Source organism: Coregonus clupeaformis, unplaced genomic scaffold (genome assembly GCF_020615455.1).
Source record: "Coregonus clupeaformis isolate EN_2021a unplaced genomic scaffold, ASM2061545v1 scaf0931, whole genome shotgun sequence".
NCBI classification, from domain to species: domain Eukaryota; kingdom Metazoa; phylum Chordata; class Actinopteri; order Salmoniformes; family Salmonidae; genus Coregonus; species Coregonus clupeaformis.
The window spans coordinates 185538-201523 of NW_025534385.1; the positions used below are offsets into that span (position 1 = coordinate 185538).

The 15986-nt window shown below is 42.3% G+C and overlaps 1 protein-coding gene across 1 annotated transcript in view; it reads right to left on the reverse strand.

Moving 5' to 3' along the window:
• Positions 1 to 15219, reverse strand: part of LOC121585399 (CUB and sushi domain-containing protein 3-like) — a gene marked incomplete at both ends in the record, with an annotated part of 156664 nt that extends 141445 nt beyond the window's left edge. Inside the window, one exon of the mRNA XM_045217134.1 lies at positions 15025 to 15219. Coding sequence (XP_045073069.1) covers positions 15025 to 15219 — 195 coding nt within the window. The remainder of the gene's footprint in view (positions 1 to 15024) is intronic.
• Positions 15220 to 15986: the final 767 nt, after the last annotated feature.

Below are 15986 nucleotides of genomic sequence, written 5' to 3' on the forward strand. Positions count from 1 at the left end.
TCAGGGGTCTGTCTGTTTTAACAGAACTGATTACCAGGATCAGGTATCTGTCTGTTTTAACAGAACTGATTACCAGGATTAGTTGTCTGTCTGTTTTAACAGAACTGATCTACATTACCAGGATCAGGTATCTGTCTGTTTTAACAGAACTGATCTAAATTACCAGGATCAGGTATCTGTCTGTTTTAACAGAACTGATCTACATTACCAGGATCAGATATCTGTCTGTTTTAACATAACTGATTACCAGGATCAGGTGTCTGTCTGTTTTAACAGAACTGATCTACATTACCAGGATAAGGTATCTGTCTGTTTTAACAGAACTGATCTACATTACCAGGATCAGGTATATGTCTGTTTTAACATAACTGATCTACATTACCAGTATCAGGGGTATCTCTGTTTTAACAGAACTGATCTACATTACCAGGATCAGGGGTCTCTCTGTATTAACAGAACTGATCTACATTACCAGGATCGGGTATCTCTCTGTTTTAACATAACTGATTACCAGGATCAGGTATATGTCTATTTTAATAGAACTGAATAACAGGATCATGTATCTGTCTGTTTTAACAGAACTGATCTAAATTACCAGGATCAGGTATCTGTCTGTTTTAACAGAACTGATCTACATTACCAGGATCAGGTATCTGTCTGTTTTAACAGAACTGATTACCAGGATCAGGGGTCTCTCTGTTTTAACAGAACTGATCTACATTACCAGGATCGGGTATCTCTCTGTTTTAACATAACTGATTACCAGGATCAGGTATATGTCTATTTTAATAGAACTGAATAACAGGATCATGTATCTGTCTGTTTTAACAGAACTGATCTACATTACCAGGATCAGGTATCTGTCTGTTTTAACAGAACTGATTACCAGGATCAGGTGTCTTGTCTGTTTTAACAGAACTGATCTACATTACCAGGATCAGGTATCTGTCTGTATTAACAGAACTGATCTACATTACCAGGATCAGGGGTCTCTCTGTTTTAACAGAACTGATCTACATTACCAGGATCAGGTATCTGTCTGTATTAACAGAACTGATCTACATTACCAGGATCAGGGGTCTCTCTGTTTTAACAGAACTGATCTACATTACCAGGATCAGGTATCTGTCTGTTTTAACAGAAGTGATCTACATTAGCAGGATCAGGTGTCTGTCTGTTTTAACAGAACTGATCTACATTACCATGATCAGGTATCTGTCTGTTTTAACAGAACTGATCTTTATTACCAGGATCAGGGGTCTCTCTGTTTTAACAGAACTGATCTACATTACCAGGATCAGGGGTCTCTCTGTTTTAACAGAACTGATCTACATTACCAGGACCGGGTATCTCTCTGTTTTAACAGAACTGATTACCAGGATCAGGTATCTGACTATTTTAATAGAACTGAATACCAGGATCATGTATCTGTCTGTTTTAACAGAATTGATTACCAGGATCAGGTGTCTGTCTGTTTTAACAGAACTGGTTACCAGGATCAGGGGTCTGTCTGTTTTTTAACAGAACTGATCTACATTACCAGGATCAGGTATCTGTCTGTTTTAACTGAACTGATCTACATTACCAGGATCAGGGGTCTCTCTGTTTTAACAGAACTGATTACCAGGATCAGGTGTCTGTCTGTTTTAACAGAACTGGTTACCAGGATCAGGGGTCTGTCTGTTTTAACATAACTGATTACCAGGATCAGGTATCTGTCTGTTTTAACAGAACTGATTACCAGGATCAGGTGTCTGTCTGTTTTAACAGAACTGATCTACATTACCAGGATCAGGTATCTGTCTGTTTTAACAGAACTGATCTAAATTACCAGGATCAGGTATCTGTCTGTTTTAACAGAACTGATCTACATTACCAGGATCGGGTATCTCTCTGTTTTAACATAACTGATTACCAGGATCAGGTATATGTCTATTTTAATAGAACTGAATAACAGGATCATGTATCTGTCTGTTTTAACAGAACTGATCTACATTACCAGGATCAGGTATCTGTCTGTTTTAACAGAACTGATTACCAGGATCAGGTGTCTGTCTGTTTTAACAGAACTGATCTACATTACCAGGATCAGGTATCTGTCTGTTTTAACAGAACTGATCTACATTACCAGGATCAGGTATCTGTCTGTTTTAACAGAACTGATTACCAAGATCAGGTGTCTGTCTGTTTTAACATAACTGATCTTTATTACCAGGATCAGGGGTCTCTCTGTTTTAACAGAACTGATCTACATTACCAGGATCGGGTATCTCTCTGTTTTAACATAACTGATTACCAGGATCAGGTATCTGACTATTTTAATAGAACTGAATACCAGGATCATGTATATGTCTGTTTTAATAGAACTGAATACCAGGATCATGTATCTGTCAGTTTTAACAGAACTGATTACCTGGATCAGGTGTCTGTCTGTTTTAACAGAATTGATTACCAGGATCAGGTGTCTGTCTGTTTTAACAGAACTGATTACCAGGATCAGGTATCTGTCTGTTTTAACAGAACTGATTACCAGGATCAGGTATCTGTCTGTTTTAACAGAACTGATTACCAGGATCAGGTATCTGTATGTTTTAACAGAACTGATTAAAAGGATCAGTTGTCTGTCTGTTTTAACAGAACTGATCTACATTACCAGGATCAGGTGTCTGTCTGTTTTAACAGAACTGATTACCAGGATCAGGTGTCTGTCTGTTTTAACAGAACTGATATACATTACCAGGATCTGGTGTCTGTCTGTTTTAACAGAACTGATCTACATTACCAGGATCAGTTGTCTGTCTGTTTTAACATAACTTATCTACATTACCAGGATCAGGTATCTGTCTGTTTTAACAATACTGATCTACATTACCAGGATCAGGTGTATCTCTGTTTTAACAGAACTGATCTACATTACCAAGATCAGGTGTCAGTCTGTTTTAACAGAACTGATCTACATTACCAGGATCAGGTATCTGTCTGTTTTAACAGAACTGATTTCCAGGATCAGGTGTCTGTCTGTTTTAACAGAACTGATCTACATTACCAGGATCAGGTATATGTCTGTTTTAACAGAACTGATCTACAATACCAGGATTAGGTGTATCTCTGTTTTAACAGAACTGTTTACCAGGATCAGGGGTCTGTCTGTTTCAACAGAACTGATTACCAGGATCAGGGGTCTGTCTGTTTCAACAGAACTGATTACCAGGATCAAGTGTCTGTCTGTTTTAACAGAACTGATTACCAGGATCAGGTATCTGTCTGTTTTAACAGAACTGATTACCAGGATCAGGTGTATGTCTGTTTTAACAGAACTGATTACCAGGATCAGGTATCTGTCTGTTTTAACAGAACTGATTACCAGGATCAGGTGTCTGTCTGTTTTAACAGAGCTGATTACCAGGATCAGGTGTCTCTCTGTTTTAACAGAACTTATTACCAGGATTAGGTATCTGTCTGTTTTAACAGAACTGATACCAGGATCAGGTGTCTCTCTGTTTTAACAGAACTGATCTACATTACCAGGATCAGGGGTCTCTCTTTTTTAACAGAACTAATCTACATTACATGATCAGGTATCTGTCTGTTTTAAGAGAACTGATCTACATTAGCAGGATCAGGGGTCTCTCTGTTTTAACAGAACTGATCTACATTACCAGGATCAGGGGTCACTCTGTTTTAACAGAACGGATCTACATTACCAGGATCAGGTATCTGTCTGTTTTAACAGAACTGATCTACATTACCAGGATCAGGTATCTGTCTGTTTTAACAGAACTGATCTACATTACCAGGATCATGTATATGTCTGTTTTAACAAAACTGATCTACATTACCAGGATCATGTATATGTCTGTTTTAACAGAACTGATCTACATTACCAGGATCAGGGGTCTCTCTGTTTTAACAGAACTGATCTACATTACCAGGATCAGGTGTCTCTCTGTTTTAACAGAACTGATCTACATTACCAGGATCGGGTATCACTCTGTTTTAACAGAACTGATTACCAGGATCAGGTATCTGACTATTTTAATAGAACTGAATACCAGGATCATGTATATGTCTGTTTTAACAGAACTGATTACCAGGATCAGGTGTCTGTCTGTTTTAACAGAACTGGTTACCAGGATCAGGGGTCTGTCTGTTTTAACAGAACAGATTACCAGGATCAGGTATCTGTCTGTTTTAACAGAACTGATTACCAGGATCAGGTGTCTGTCTGTTTTAACAGAACTGATCTACATTACCAGGATCAGGTATCTGTCTGTTTTAACAGAACTGATCTAAATTACCAGGATCAGGTATCTGTCTGTTTTAACAGAACTGATCTACATTACCAGGATCAGGTATCTGTCTGTTTTAACAGAACTGATTACCAGGATCAGGTGTCTGTCTGTTTTAACAGAACTGATCTACATTACCAGGATCATGTATCTGTCTGTTTTAACAGAACTGAACTACATTACCAGGATCAGGTATCTGTCTGTTTTAACAGAACTGATTACCAGGATCAGGTGTCTGTCTGTTTTAACAGAACTGATCTACATTACCAGGATCAGGTATCTGTCTGTTTTAACAGAACTGATCTACATTACCAGGATCAGGTATCTGTCTGTTTTAACATAACTGATCTACATTACCAGGATCAGGTATATGTCTGTATTAACATAACTGATCTTTATTACCAGGATCAGGGGTCTCTCTGTTTTAACAGAACTGATCTACATTACCAGGATCAGGGGTCTCTCTGTTTTAACAGAACTGATCTACATTACCAGGATCAGGGGTCACTCTGTTTTAACAGAACGGATCTACATTACCAGGATCAGGTATCTGTCTGTTTTAACATAACTGATCTACATTACCAGGATCAGGTATCTGTCTGTTTTAACAGAACTGATCTACATTACCAGGATCATGTATATGTCTGTTTTAACAAAACTGATCTACATTACCAGGATCATGTATATGTCTGTTTTAACAGAACTGATCTACATTACCAGGATCAGGGGTCTCTCTGTTTTAACAGAACTGATCTACATTACCAGGATCAGGTGTCTCTCTTTTTTAACAGAACTGATCTACATTACCAGGATCGGGTATCACTCTGTTTTAACAGAACTGATTACCAGGATCAGGTATCTGACTATTTTAATAGAACTGAATACCAGGATCATGTATATGTCTGTTTTAACAGAACTGATTACCAGGATCAGGTGTCTGTCTGTTTTAACAGAACTGGTTACCAGGATCAGGGGTCTGTCTGTTTTAACAGAACTGATTACCAGGATCAGGTATCTGTCTGTTTTAACAGAACTGATTACCAGGATCAGGTGTCTGTCTGTTTTAACAGAACTGATCTACATTACCAGGATCAGGTATCTGTCTGTTTTAACAGAACTGATCTAAATTACCAGGATCAGGTATCTGTCTGTTTTAACAGAACTGATCTACATTACCAGGATCAGGTATCTGTCTGTTTTAACAGAACTGATTACCAGGATCAGGTGTCTGTCTGTTTTAACAGAACTGATCTACATTACCAGGATCATGTATCTGTCTGTTTTAACAGAACTGAACTACATTACCAGGATCAGGTATCTGTCTGTTTTAACAGAACTGATTACCAGGATCAGGTGTCTGTCTGTTTTAACAGAACTGATCTACATTACCAGGATCAGGTATCTGTCTGTTTTAACAGAACTGATCTAAATTACCAGGATCAGGTATCTGTCTGTTTTAACAGAACTGATCTACATTACCAGGATCAGGTATCTGTCTGTTTTAACATAACTGATCTACATTACCAGGATCAGGTATATGTCTGTTTTAACATAACTGATCTTTATTACCAGGATCAGGGGTCTCTCTGTTTTAACAGAACTGATCTACATTACCAGGATCAGGGGTCTCTCTGTTTTAACAGAACTGATCTACATTACCAGGATCGGGTATCACTCTGTTTTAACATAACTGATTACCAGGATCAGGTATATGTCTATTTTAATAGAACTGAATAACAGGATCATGTATATGTCTGTTTTAACAGAACTGATTACCAGGATCAGGTGTCTGTCTGTTTTAACAGAACTGGTTACCAGGATCAGGGGTCTGTCTGTTTTAACAGAACTGATTACCAGGATCAGGTGTCTGTCTGTTTTAACAGAACTGATCTACATTACCAGGATCAGGTATCTGTCTGTTTTAACAGAACTGATCTACATTACCAGGATCAGGGGTCTCTCTGTTTTAACAGAATGTATCTACATTACCAGGATCAGGTATCTGTCTGTTTTAACAGATCTGATCTACATTACCAGGATCAGGTGTCTCTCTGTTTTAACAGAACTGATCTACATCACCAGGATCGGGTACCTCTCTGTTTTAACAGAACTGATTACCAGGATCAGGTATCTGACTATTTTAATAGAACTGAATACCAGGATCATGTATATGTCTGTTTTAACAGAACTGATTACCAGGATCAGGTGTCTGTCTGTTTTAACAGAACTGATTACCAGGATCATGTATATGTCTGTTTTAACAGAACTGATTACCAGGATCAGTTGTCTGTCTGTTTTAACAGAACTGATCTACATTACCAGGATCAGGTGTCTGTCTGTTTTAACAGAACTGATTACCAGGATCAGGTGTCTGTCTGTTTTAACAGAACTGATATACATTACCAGGATCTGGTGTCTGTCTGTTTTAACAGAACTGATCTACATTACCAGGATCAGTTGTCTGTCTGTTTTAACAGAACTGATATACATTACCAGGATCAGGTGTCTCTCTGTTTTAACAGAACTGATCTACATTACCAGGACCGGGTATCTGTCTGTTTTAACAGAACTGATCTACATTACCAGGATCAAATCAAATCAAATGGTATTTGTCACAAGCGCTGAATACAACAGGTGAAAAATGAAATGAAATGTACCGTGAAATGTTTACTTACAAGCCCTTAACCAATAATGCAGTTCAAGAAAGAGTGAAGAAAATATTTACAAAATAAACTAAGGTAAAAAATAACAAGGCTATATACAGGGGGTACCGGTACAGAGTCAATGTGCGGGGGGGGTGTCAATGTAACTAGTCTTGGTGGCCATTTGAATAATTGTTCAGCAGTCTTATGGCTTGGGGGTAGAAGCTGTTAAGGAGCCTTTTGGTCCAAGACTTGGCACTCCGGTACCGCTTGCCGTGCGGTAGCAGAGAGAACAGTCAATGACTTGGGTGACTGGAGTCTTTGACCATTATTTGGGCCTTCCTCTGACACCGCCTAGTATATAGGTCCTGGATGGCAGGAAACTTGGCCCCAGTGATGTGCTGGGCAGTATGCACTACCCTCTGTAGCGCCTTACTGTCAGATGCCGAGTAGTTGCCATACCAGGTGGTGATGCAACTGGTCAGGATGCTCTCGATGGGACAACTTTTTGAGGATCTGGGGTCCCATGCCAAATCTTTTCAGACTCCTGAGGGGGAAAAGGTGTTGTCCTGCCCTCTTCACAACTGTCTTGGTGTGTTTGGACCATGATAGTTTGTTGGTGATGTGGACACCAAGGAACTTGAAACTCTCGACCAGCTCCACTACAGCCCCATTGATGTTAATGGGGGCCTGTTCGGCCCGCCTTTTCCTGTAATCCACGGTCAGATCCTTTGTCTTGCTCACATTGAGGGAGAGGTTGTTGTCCTGGCACCACACCACCAGGTCTCTGACCTCCTCTCTAAAGGCTGTCTCATCGTTGTCGGTGATCAGGCCTACCACTGTAGTGTCGTCAGCAAACTTAATGATGGTGTTGGAGTCGTGTTTGGCCACGCAGTCTTGGGTGAACAGAGAGTACAGGAGGGGACTAAGCACGCACCCCTGAGGGGCCCCAGTGTTGAGGATCAGCGTGGCAGATATGTTGTTGCCTACCCTTACCACCTGGGGGTGGCCCGTCAGGAAGTACAGGATCCAGTTGCGGAGGGAGGTGTTTAGCCCCAGGGTCCTGAGCTAAGTGATGAGCTTTGTGGGCACTATGGTGTTGAACGCTGAGCTGTAGTCAATGAACAGCATTCTCACATACAGTTGAAGTCGGAAGTTTACATACACCTTAGCCAAATACATTTAAACTCAGTTTTTCACAATTCCTGACATTTAATCCTAGTAAAAATTCCCTGTTTTAGGTCAGTTAGGATCACCACTTTATTTTAAGAATGTGAAATGTCAGAATAATAGTAGAGGGAATTATTTATTTCAGCTTTTATTTCTTTCATCACATTCCCAGTGGGTCAGAAGTTTACATACACTCAATTAGTATTTGGTAGCATTGCCTTTAAATTGTTTAACTTGGATCAAACGTTTCGGGTAGCCTTCCACAAGCTTCCCACAATAAGTTGGGTGAATTTTGGCCCATTCCTCCTGAAAGAGCTTGTGTAACTGAGTCAGGTTTGTAGGCCTCCTTGCTCACACACGCTTTTTCAGTTCTGCCCACACATTTTCTATAGGATTGAGGTCAGGGCCTTGTGATGGACACTCCAATACCTTGACTTTGTTGTCCTTAAGCCATTTTGGCACAACTTTGGAAGTATGCTTGGGGTCATTGTCCATTTGGAAGACCCATTTGCGACCAAGCTTTAACTTCCTGACTGATGTCTTGCGATGTTGCTTCAATATATCCACATAATTGTCCATCCTTGTGATGCCATCTATTTTGTGAAGTGCATCAGTCCCTCCTGCAGCAAAGCACCCCCACAGCATGATGCTGCCACCCCCGTGCTTCACGGTTGGGATGGTGTTCTTCGGCTTGCAAGTCTCGCCTTTTTTCCTCCAAACATAACGATGGTCATTATGGTCAAACAATTATATTTTTGTTTCATCAGACCAGAGGACATTTCTTCAAAAAGTACGATCTTTGTCCCCATGTGCAGTTGCAAACCGTAGTCTGTTTTTTTATGGCTGTTTTGGAGCAGTGGCTTCTTCCTTGCTGAGCGGCCTTTCAGGTTATTTCGATATAAGACGAAGCAAAAACTGGTTTTTATAAATTTTAGCAAATGTATTACAAATAGAAAATGGAAATATTACATTTACATAAGTATTCAGACCCTTTACTCAATACTTTGTTGAAGCACCTTTGGCAGCGATTACAGTGTCGAGTCTTCTTGGGTATGATGCTACAAGCTTGGCACACCTGTACTTGGGGAGTTTCTCCCATTCTTCTCTGTAGATCCTCTCAAGTTCTGTCAGGTTGAATGGGGAGCGTCGCTACACAGCTATTTTCATGTCTCTCCAGAGATGTTAGATATGGTTCAAGTCCGGGATCTGGCTGGTCCACTCAAGGATATTCAGAGACTTGTCCCGAAGCCACTCCTGCGATTTCTTGGCTGTGTGCTTAGGGTCGTTGTCCTGTTGGAAGGTGAACCTTTGCCCCAGGCTGAGGTTCTGAGTGCTCTGGAGCAGGTTTTCATCAATGATCTCTCTGTACTTTGCTCCATTCATCTTTCCCTCGATCCTGACTAGTCTCCCAGTCCCTGCCGCTGAAAAACATCCCCACAGCATGATGCTGCCACCACCATGCTTCACGGTGGGGATGGTGGCAGGCTTCCTCCAGACGTGATGCTTGGCATTAAGGCCAAAGAGTTCAATCTTGGTTTCATTAGACCAGAGAATCTTTAGGTGACTTTTGGCAAACTCCAAGCTTGTTCTCATGTGCCTTTTACTGAGGAGTGGCTTCCGTCTGGCCACTCTACCATAAAGGCCTGATTGGTGGAGTGCTGCAGAGATGGTTGTCCTTCTGGAAGGTTCTCCCATCTCCACAGAGGAACTCTGGAGCTCTGTCAGAGTGACCATCGGGTTCTTGGTCACCTCCCTGACCAAGGCCCTTCTCCCTCGATTGCTCAGTTTGGCTGGGCAGCCAGCTCTAGGAAGAGTCTTGGTGGTTCCAAACTTCATCCATTTAAGAATGATGGAGGCCATTGTGTTCTTGGGGACCTTCAATGCTGCAGACATTTTTTGGTACCCTTCCCCAGATCTGTGCCTCGACACAATCCTGTCTCGGAGCTCTACGGACAATTTGTTCGACCTCATGGCTTGGTTTTTGCTCTGACATGCACTGTCAACTTTGAGACCTTATATAGACAGGTGTGTACTTTTCCAAATCATGTCCAATCAATTGAATTTACCACAGGTGGACTCCAATCAAGTTGTAGAAACATCTCAAGGATGATCAATGGAAACAGGATGCACCTGAGCTCAATTCTGAGTGTCATAGCAAAGGGTCTGAATAGTTATGTAAATAAGGTATTTCTGTTTTTTATTTGTAAAACCAGTTTTTGCTTTATTATGGGATATTGTGTGTAGATTGATGAGGGGAAAAAAACAATTCAATCAATTTTAGAATAAGGCTGTAACGTAACAAAATTTGGAAAAACTCAAGGGGTCTGAATACTTTCCGAATGCACTGTATCATGTGAACGCACATTCATTTAGAAATAACTGCACCTACCCTGCCTGATTGGCCAACCATTTGGATCAGTTATGGGGGTTTTCTCAGCAGTTCATTAGGTCCAGACACATTAGCAGGACAGTAATATGGTGTATTTTGTCAGATTAGATGGATTTTTAATCTGAATGGCACCTGATTCAGTGAAATGATATGCAGCAATATGAATGGGACATGTGAATTAGGGATTGGGGAAGCTTAAAATAGCAACATCAAGGTGTTAGGTACCTTTGTTAGTCACATCCCCATCAACATGTCTCAATTTGAATATTCATATGTGGTTTGACATAAATTGAGGGAAGACAGAGAGAAAGAGAGCTGTCTAATCTACACATTCTCAAAACATGAAGGCTGAATGTTCAGGGATGTTTTGAGCGCTGGTGGATGGGGATTGGCAGGAGGAGAGACTATGGTTGTTTCTCAATATCTAATAATAGTCTTTCCTCCTGCCGATCCCCATCCACCAGCCCTCAAAACATACCTGAACATTTAGCGTTCTCTTGAGTACATTCTTGTGAGGATGAGAGTGTGGAGAACACATAAAGCATTACATTTGAGAAGCACTTCCCCTACTGTATTACCTCACGCTGCACCACCCCATTCACTGAACTTTCTTCCAGCCAGGACAATGTCAATGGCAACAATAGAGACCAAACAAGATATACACAAAGCAAACATTTTACTTCATAATTATCAGCTAGCTATATGTGGATCGTAATAATCTAGCTAGCCAGCTAGTTAAACAGCCAAAAATGACCTAAAACAAATATTATGCAAAGTAGATGTACATTTTTTGTGGGAGGCTAGCAACCAATTCTTCGTGGCTAGCCAGTTAGCCGTATTGACTTACTATGGACTTACCCATTCACTGAAACTTCTTCCAGCCAGGACAATGGCAAGAGACGAAACAAGATATACAAAAAGCAAACATTTTACTTCCTAACTATCAGCTAGCTATATGTGAATCATAATAATGTAGCTAACCCAGATAGTTTATGTTATGCAAGGTAGATGTAAAGTATTCGTGGGTAGCTAGCTAGCTAAAAATTCTCCATGGCTAGCTAACAGTACTACTAGCTAGCCAGTAGTTGTAGTAGTAGCTAGCCCTATTGACTTACTATGGGCTTGCGATCTACGCAAACTACAGTGGGTATTGTAGGCAGGTAAACGTTCAAAAAATGTACACAGCATGTATTTATTAACGTATCAAGATAAAATATTGTAGTCAGGTAACACATGAGATGTGAATCGTCAACATTTCATTCCGAAGTCGGAGTGTTTTTCTCTCGCTTCAGCTAAGATAATGGAAATGTTGTGTAATTGATTACGTAATTGCATCATATTTCTGTGCAGACTTTCTGTTGAGGCTTGCATCGATGCATGCTTCAAAATATGTACAAATGGAGTACGCATTCGAGAAGTGCCCTCCGTGCTCCGGTTTGCATACTTTGATTTGGACTCATACGCCGACCCTCCCGTGGTCCAAATTGTGTGCTCGGAGCACGGTGGTATTCCTTTTGAGAAACACCCAATGTTTCAGTGTATTTGTATGTCTACGAGGTTGGAGACTGACTGAAAGAACAGGGAGGAGAGGAGGAGAGGAGAGTAGGAGTGGGGTGAAGGGACGGAGGTGAGGAGGAGAACAGGGAGGAGAGAGGTGAAGGGACGGAGGAGAGGAGGAGAACAGGGAGGAGAGGGGTGAAGGGACGGAGGAGATGAGGAGAGGAGGAGAGGGGTGAAGGGACGGAGGAGAGGAGGAGAACAGGGAGGAGGGGGTGAAGGGACGGAGGAGAGGAGGAGAACAGGGAGGAGAGGGGGTGAAGGGACGGAGGAGAGGAGGAGAACAGGGAGGAGAGGGGTGAAGGGACGGAGGAGAGGAGGAGAGGAGGGGAGGGGTGAAGGGACGGAGGAGAGGAGGAGAACAGGGAGGAGAGGGGTGAAGGGACGGAGGAGAGGAGGAAAACAGGAAGGAGAGGGGTGAAGGGATGGAGGAGAGGAGGAGAATAGGGAGGAGAGGGGTGGAGGAGAGGAGAGGAGAGGAGAGGAGAGGAGAGGAGAGGAGAGGAGAGGAGAGGAGAGGAGAGGAGGGAGAGGAGAGGAGAGGAGGAGAGAGAGGAGAGGAGAGGAGAGGAGGAGAGGAGAGGAGAGGAGAGGAGGAGAGTGGCCCAAGCAGCACTGCCTGCACCTTGTTGGCCTGAAAGGAATGTACTGCGGCTAGAGAGAGAAGATAACGCTCTATGTACTGAACACTATATAGTGATTAGCGTGCCATTTGGGCTGCAAGCCTATGTCTCAGACAACCACTTAATCCTCAATCTGCAGCTTTTTACCACTTCCAAGCAGCCAATTCACCAGCATATGTTGCACCAATTTGCCATTTAAAAAGTATTTCAGGCTCCAGCGCCATGAACAGCCTGCCAGTGCCAGCAGGGCTTATCCCTCTTCTACTCTTTTCTCCTCCTCTTTTCTCCTCTTTTCTCCTCTTTTCTCCTCTTTTCTCCTCCTATCTTCTCCTGTCTTTCTCCTCCTCCCCTATCCTCTCCTCTCCTCTCCTCTCCTCTCCTCTCCTCTCCTCTCCTCTCCTCTCCTCTCCTCTCTTCTCTTCTCTTCTCTTCTCTTCTCTTCTCTTCTCTTCTCTTCTCTTCTCTTCTCTTCTCTTCTCTTCTCTTCTCTTCTCTTCTCTTCTCTTCTCTTCTCTTCTCTTCTCCTCTCCTCTCCTCTCCTCTCCTCTCCTCTCCTCTCCTCTCCTCTTCTCTGGATTCCTCCTCTCCTCCTCTCAGTGCATTAAGATTGCACAGGGAGATAGCGGTTGGTGGTTATGTTTTATTTTGCATACCTCTGGGGCAAAAGATTATCATTAAGGATGAGCTTGCTTTGGCTTTCCCCTAAGAGAGAGACAACATATGTGATCTGAGTCTGTGGTTCTAGGGTTGGTTAGGCAGCAAAACACTGAACCAACGCTGTGGAAACTAATGGCAGCTACTGGGGTTCTAGGGTTGGTTAGGCAGCAGAACACTGAACCAACGCTGTGGAAACTAACGGCAGCTACTGGGGTTCTAGGGTTGGTTAGACAGCAGAACACTGAACCAACGCTGTGGAAACTAACGGCAGCTACTGGGGTTCTAGGTTTGGTTAGACAGCAGAACACTGAACCAACGCTGTGGAAACTAACGGCAGCTACTGGGGTTCTAGGGTTGGTTAGATAGCAGAACACTGAACCAACGCTGTGGAAACTAACGGCAGCTACTGGGGTTCTAGGGTTGGTTAGCAGAACACTGAACCAATGCTGTGGAAAATAATGGCAGCTACTGGGGTTCTAGGGTTGGTTAGGCAGCAGAACACTGAACCAACACTGTGGAAACTAACGGCAGCTACTGGGGTTCTAGGCTTGGTTAGACAGCAGAACACTGAACCAACGCTGTGGAAAATAACGGCAGCTACTGGGGTTCTAGGGTTGGTTAGACAGCAGAACACTGAACCAACGCTGTGGAAACTAACGGCAGCTATTCACAGGCTCCAAAAAAGATACCGCAATACTACTAGTTTGTGAAATAAATGTAAAGGGAATTTGGTCAGTAAATATCCTAGGACCTAGTATTAGTTATATATTGAGTTAGTGTAGAATAAGTGATCAATAGGTCATGATTTGGAGGGTCAGTGTAGTAATGCCTCCTGCAGTGAACTGCTGCCTATCATATCAACATGAGGGTAGCAGGCTACACTGTACACTTGTGGACAGATCAAGATAACAGTCAGATCTTGAACTATTCGTGGGGGATAGATAGGTGGCCTTTCTATGTGGAGAAATGTCATTCCCCATAAATACATTATTATCTATGATGACCAATTCAATCTGTTCCTGTGTACAGTAGGAAGCCCTCATATCACCTGCATCTTTAAGTGCATAGGGTAGTGACTGTGTCCCAAATGGAACCTTATTCCCTATATAGTGCACTACTTTAGACCCTATGGGCCCTGACGAAAAGTAGTGCACTAAATAGGGAATAAGTTGTCATTTGGGATGCACACTAGGCCATACTCAGTGGTGTCAGCCATAATGCGGTAGTCACCTCAGATGTAACCTAGGTAAATACCCTGAGAGAAAACACATTGCATTCTTCTATGATTGAATTCCAACCTAAGTCAACCACAAGGATCAAAGCCAGTGGCTCTTCACAGATAAACAGTAAATCAGATTGCATAGCGACAAGACTACAGTTACAGTATTTGAGCCATTATATTTTCTGTGGAACATCAAAGATTCAATAGTGTGTTGGAATTTCGTCCTAGTTTATTGCCACAGCCTCAAACAGACAAATCGAAAACTAGATTGCACTGATTCAAGAGCCAATCTAGAAAGAAATACATGCCCAAGGGCCAATACAACTGTGTCAATATGATGGAATCATTGTTACGTCCAGAATGGCACATTATTCCCTTTATAGTGTACTACTTTTGACCAGGGCCCATAGGGCTGTAGTTGTAGGGAATAGGGTGCCATTTGGGACATACACCATGTTATTAAAGCCAGTCTCACCTCTGCAGATGGGGACAGGGAAGTCCCAGACGGCCATGTTTCCTGTGTTGAGGACACAGGTGAGGAGTGAGTGTCCGTCCAACACGTAGCCCGTCACACACCTGTAGCGGATCTTGTCCCCGAAGTTGAACAATGTTCCGTTTAGGATGCCTTTAGGTGGAACACCAGGGTTCCCACAGGCACTGCTCCTTAACTCTGGAACACAGACAGAGAGAATGTTACCACAGGCACTGCTACTTTATTCTGGAACACAGACAGAGAGAATGTTCCAAAGGCACTGCTCCTTAACTCTGGAACACAGACAGAGAGAATGTAACTAGATCCATATCCATACAGTATATGCCAGAGGTGGGACAAAGTCATTGTTATGCAAGTCACAAGTAAGTCTCAAGTCTTTGCCCTCGAGTCCCGAGTCAAGTCGAGTCAAAGATGAGGCAAGTCCCAAGTCGAGTCAAAAGTCAAAGCCATCAAGTCTCAAGTCGAGTCCAAAGTCCTACATTTTAGTTTCGAGTCATTTCAAGTCCTCTTAGCAAGCCTTTGCAAGTCATTACAAGTCCTCGTAGCAAGTCTTCTCGAGTCATAAGGCGCAAGTCCAAGTCAAGTCACGAGTCATTGATGTTAAAGTCCAAGTCGAGTTGCAAGTCTTTGTACATTTTGTCGAGTCGAGTCTGAAGTCATCAAATTCATGACTCGAGTCTGACTCGAGTCCAAGTCACATGACTCGAGTCCACACCTCTGGTATATGCTAATACATACACTGAGTGTACAAAACATTAAGGACACCTGCTCTTTCCATGACATAGACTGACCAGGTGAATCCAGGTGAAAGCTATGATCCCTTATTGAAGTCAATTGTTAAATCCACTTCAATCAGTGTAGATGAAGTGGAGGAAACATGTTAAAGAAGGATTTTTGGTGAATGGGCAAGACAAAATATTTAAGTGCCTTTGAACGGGGTATGG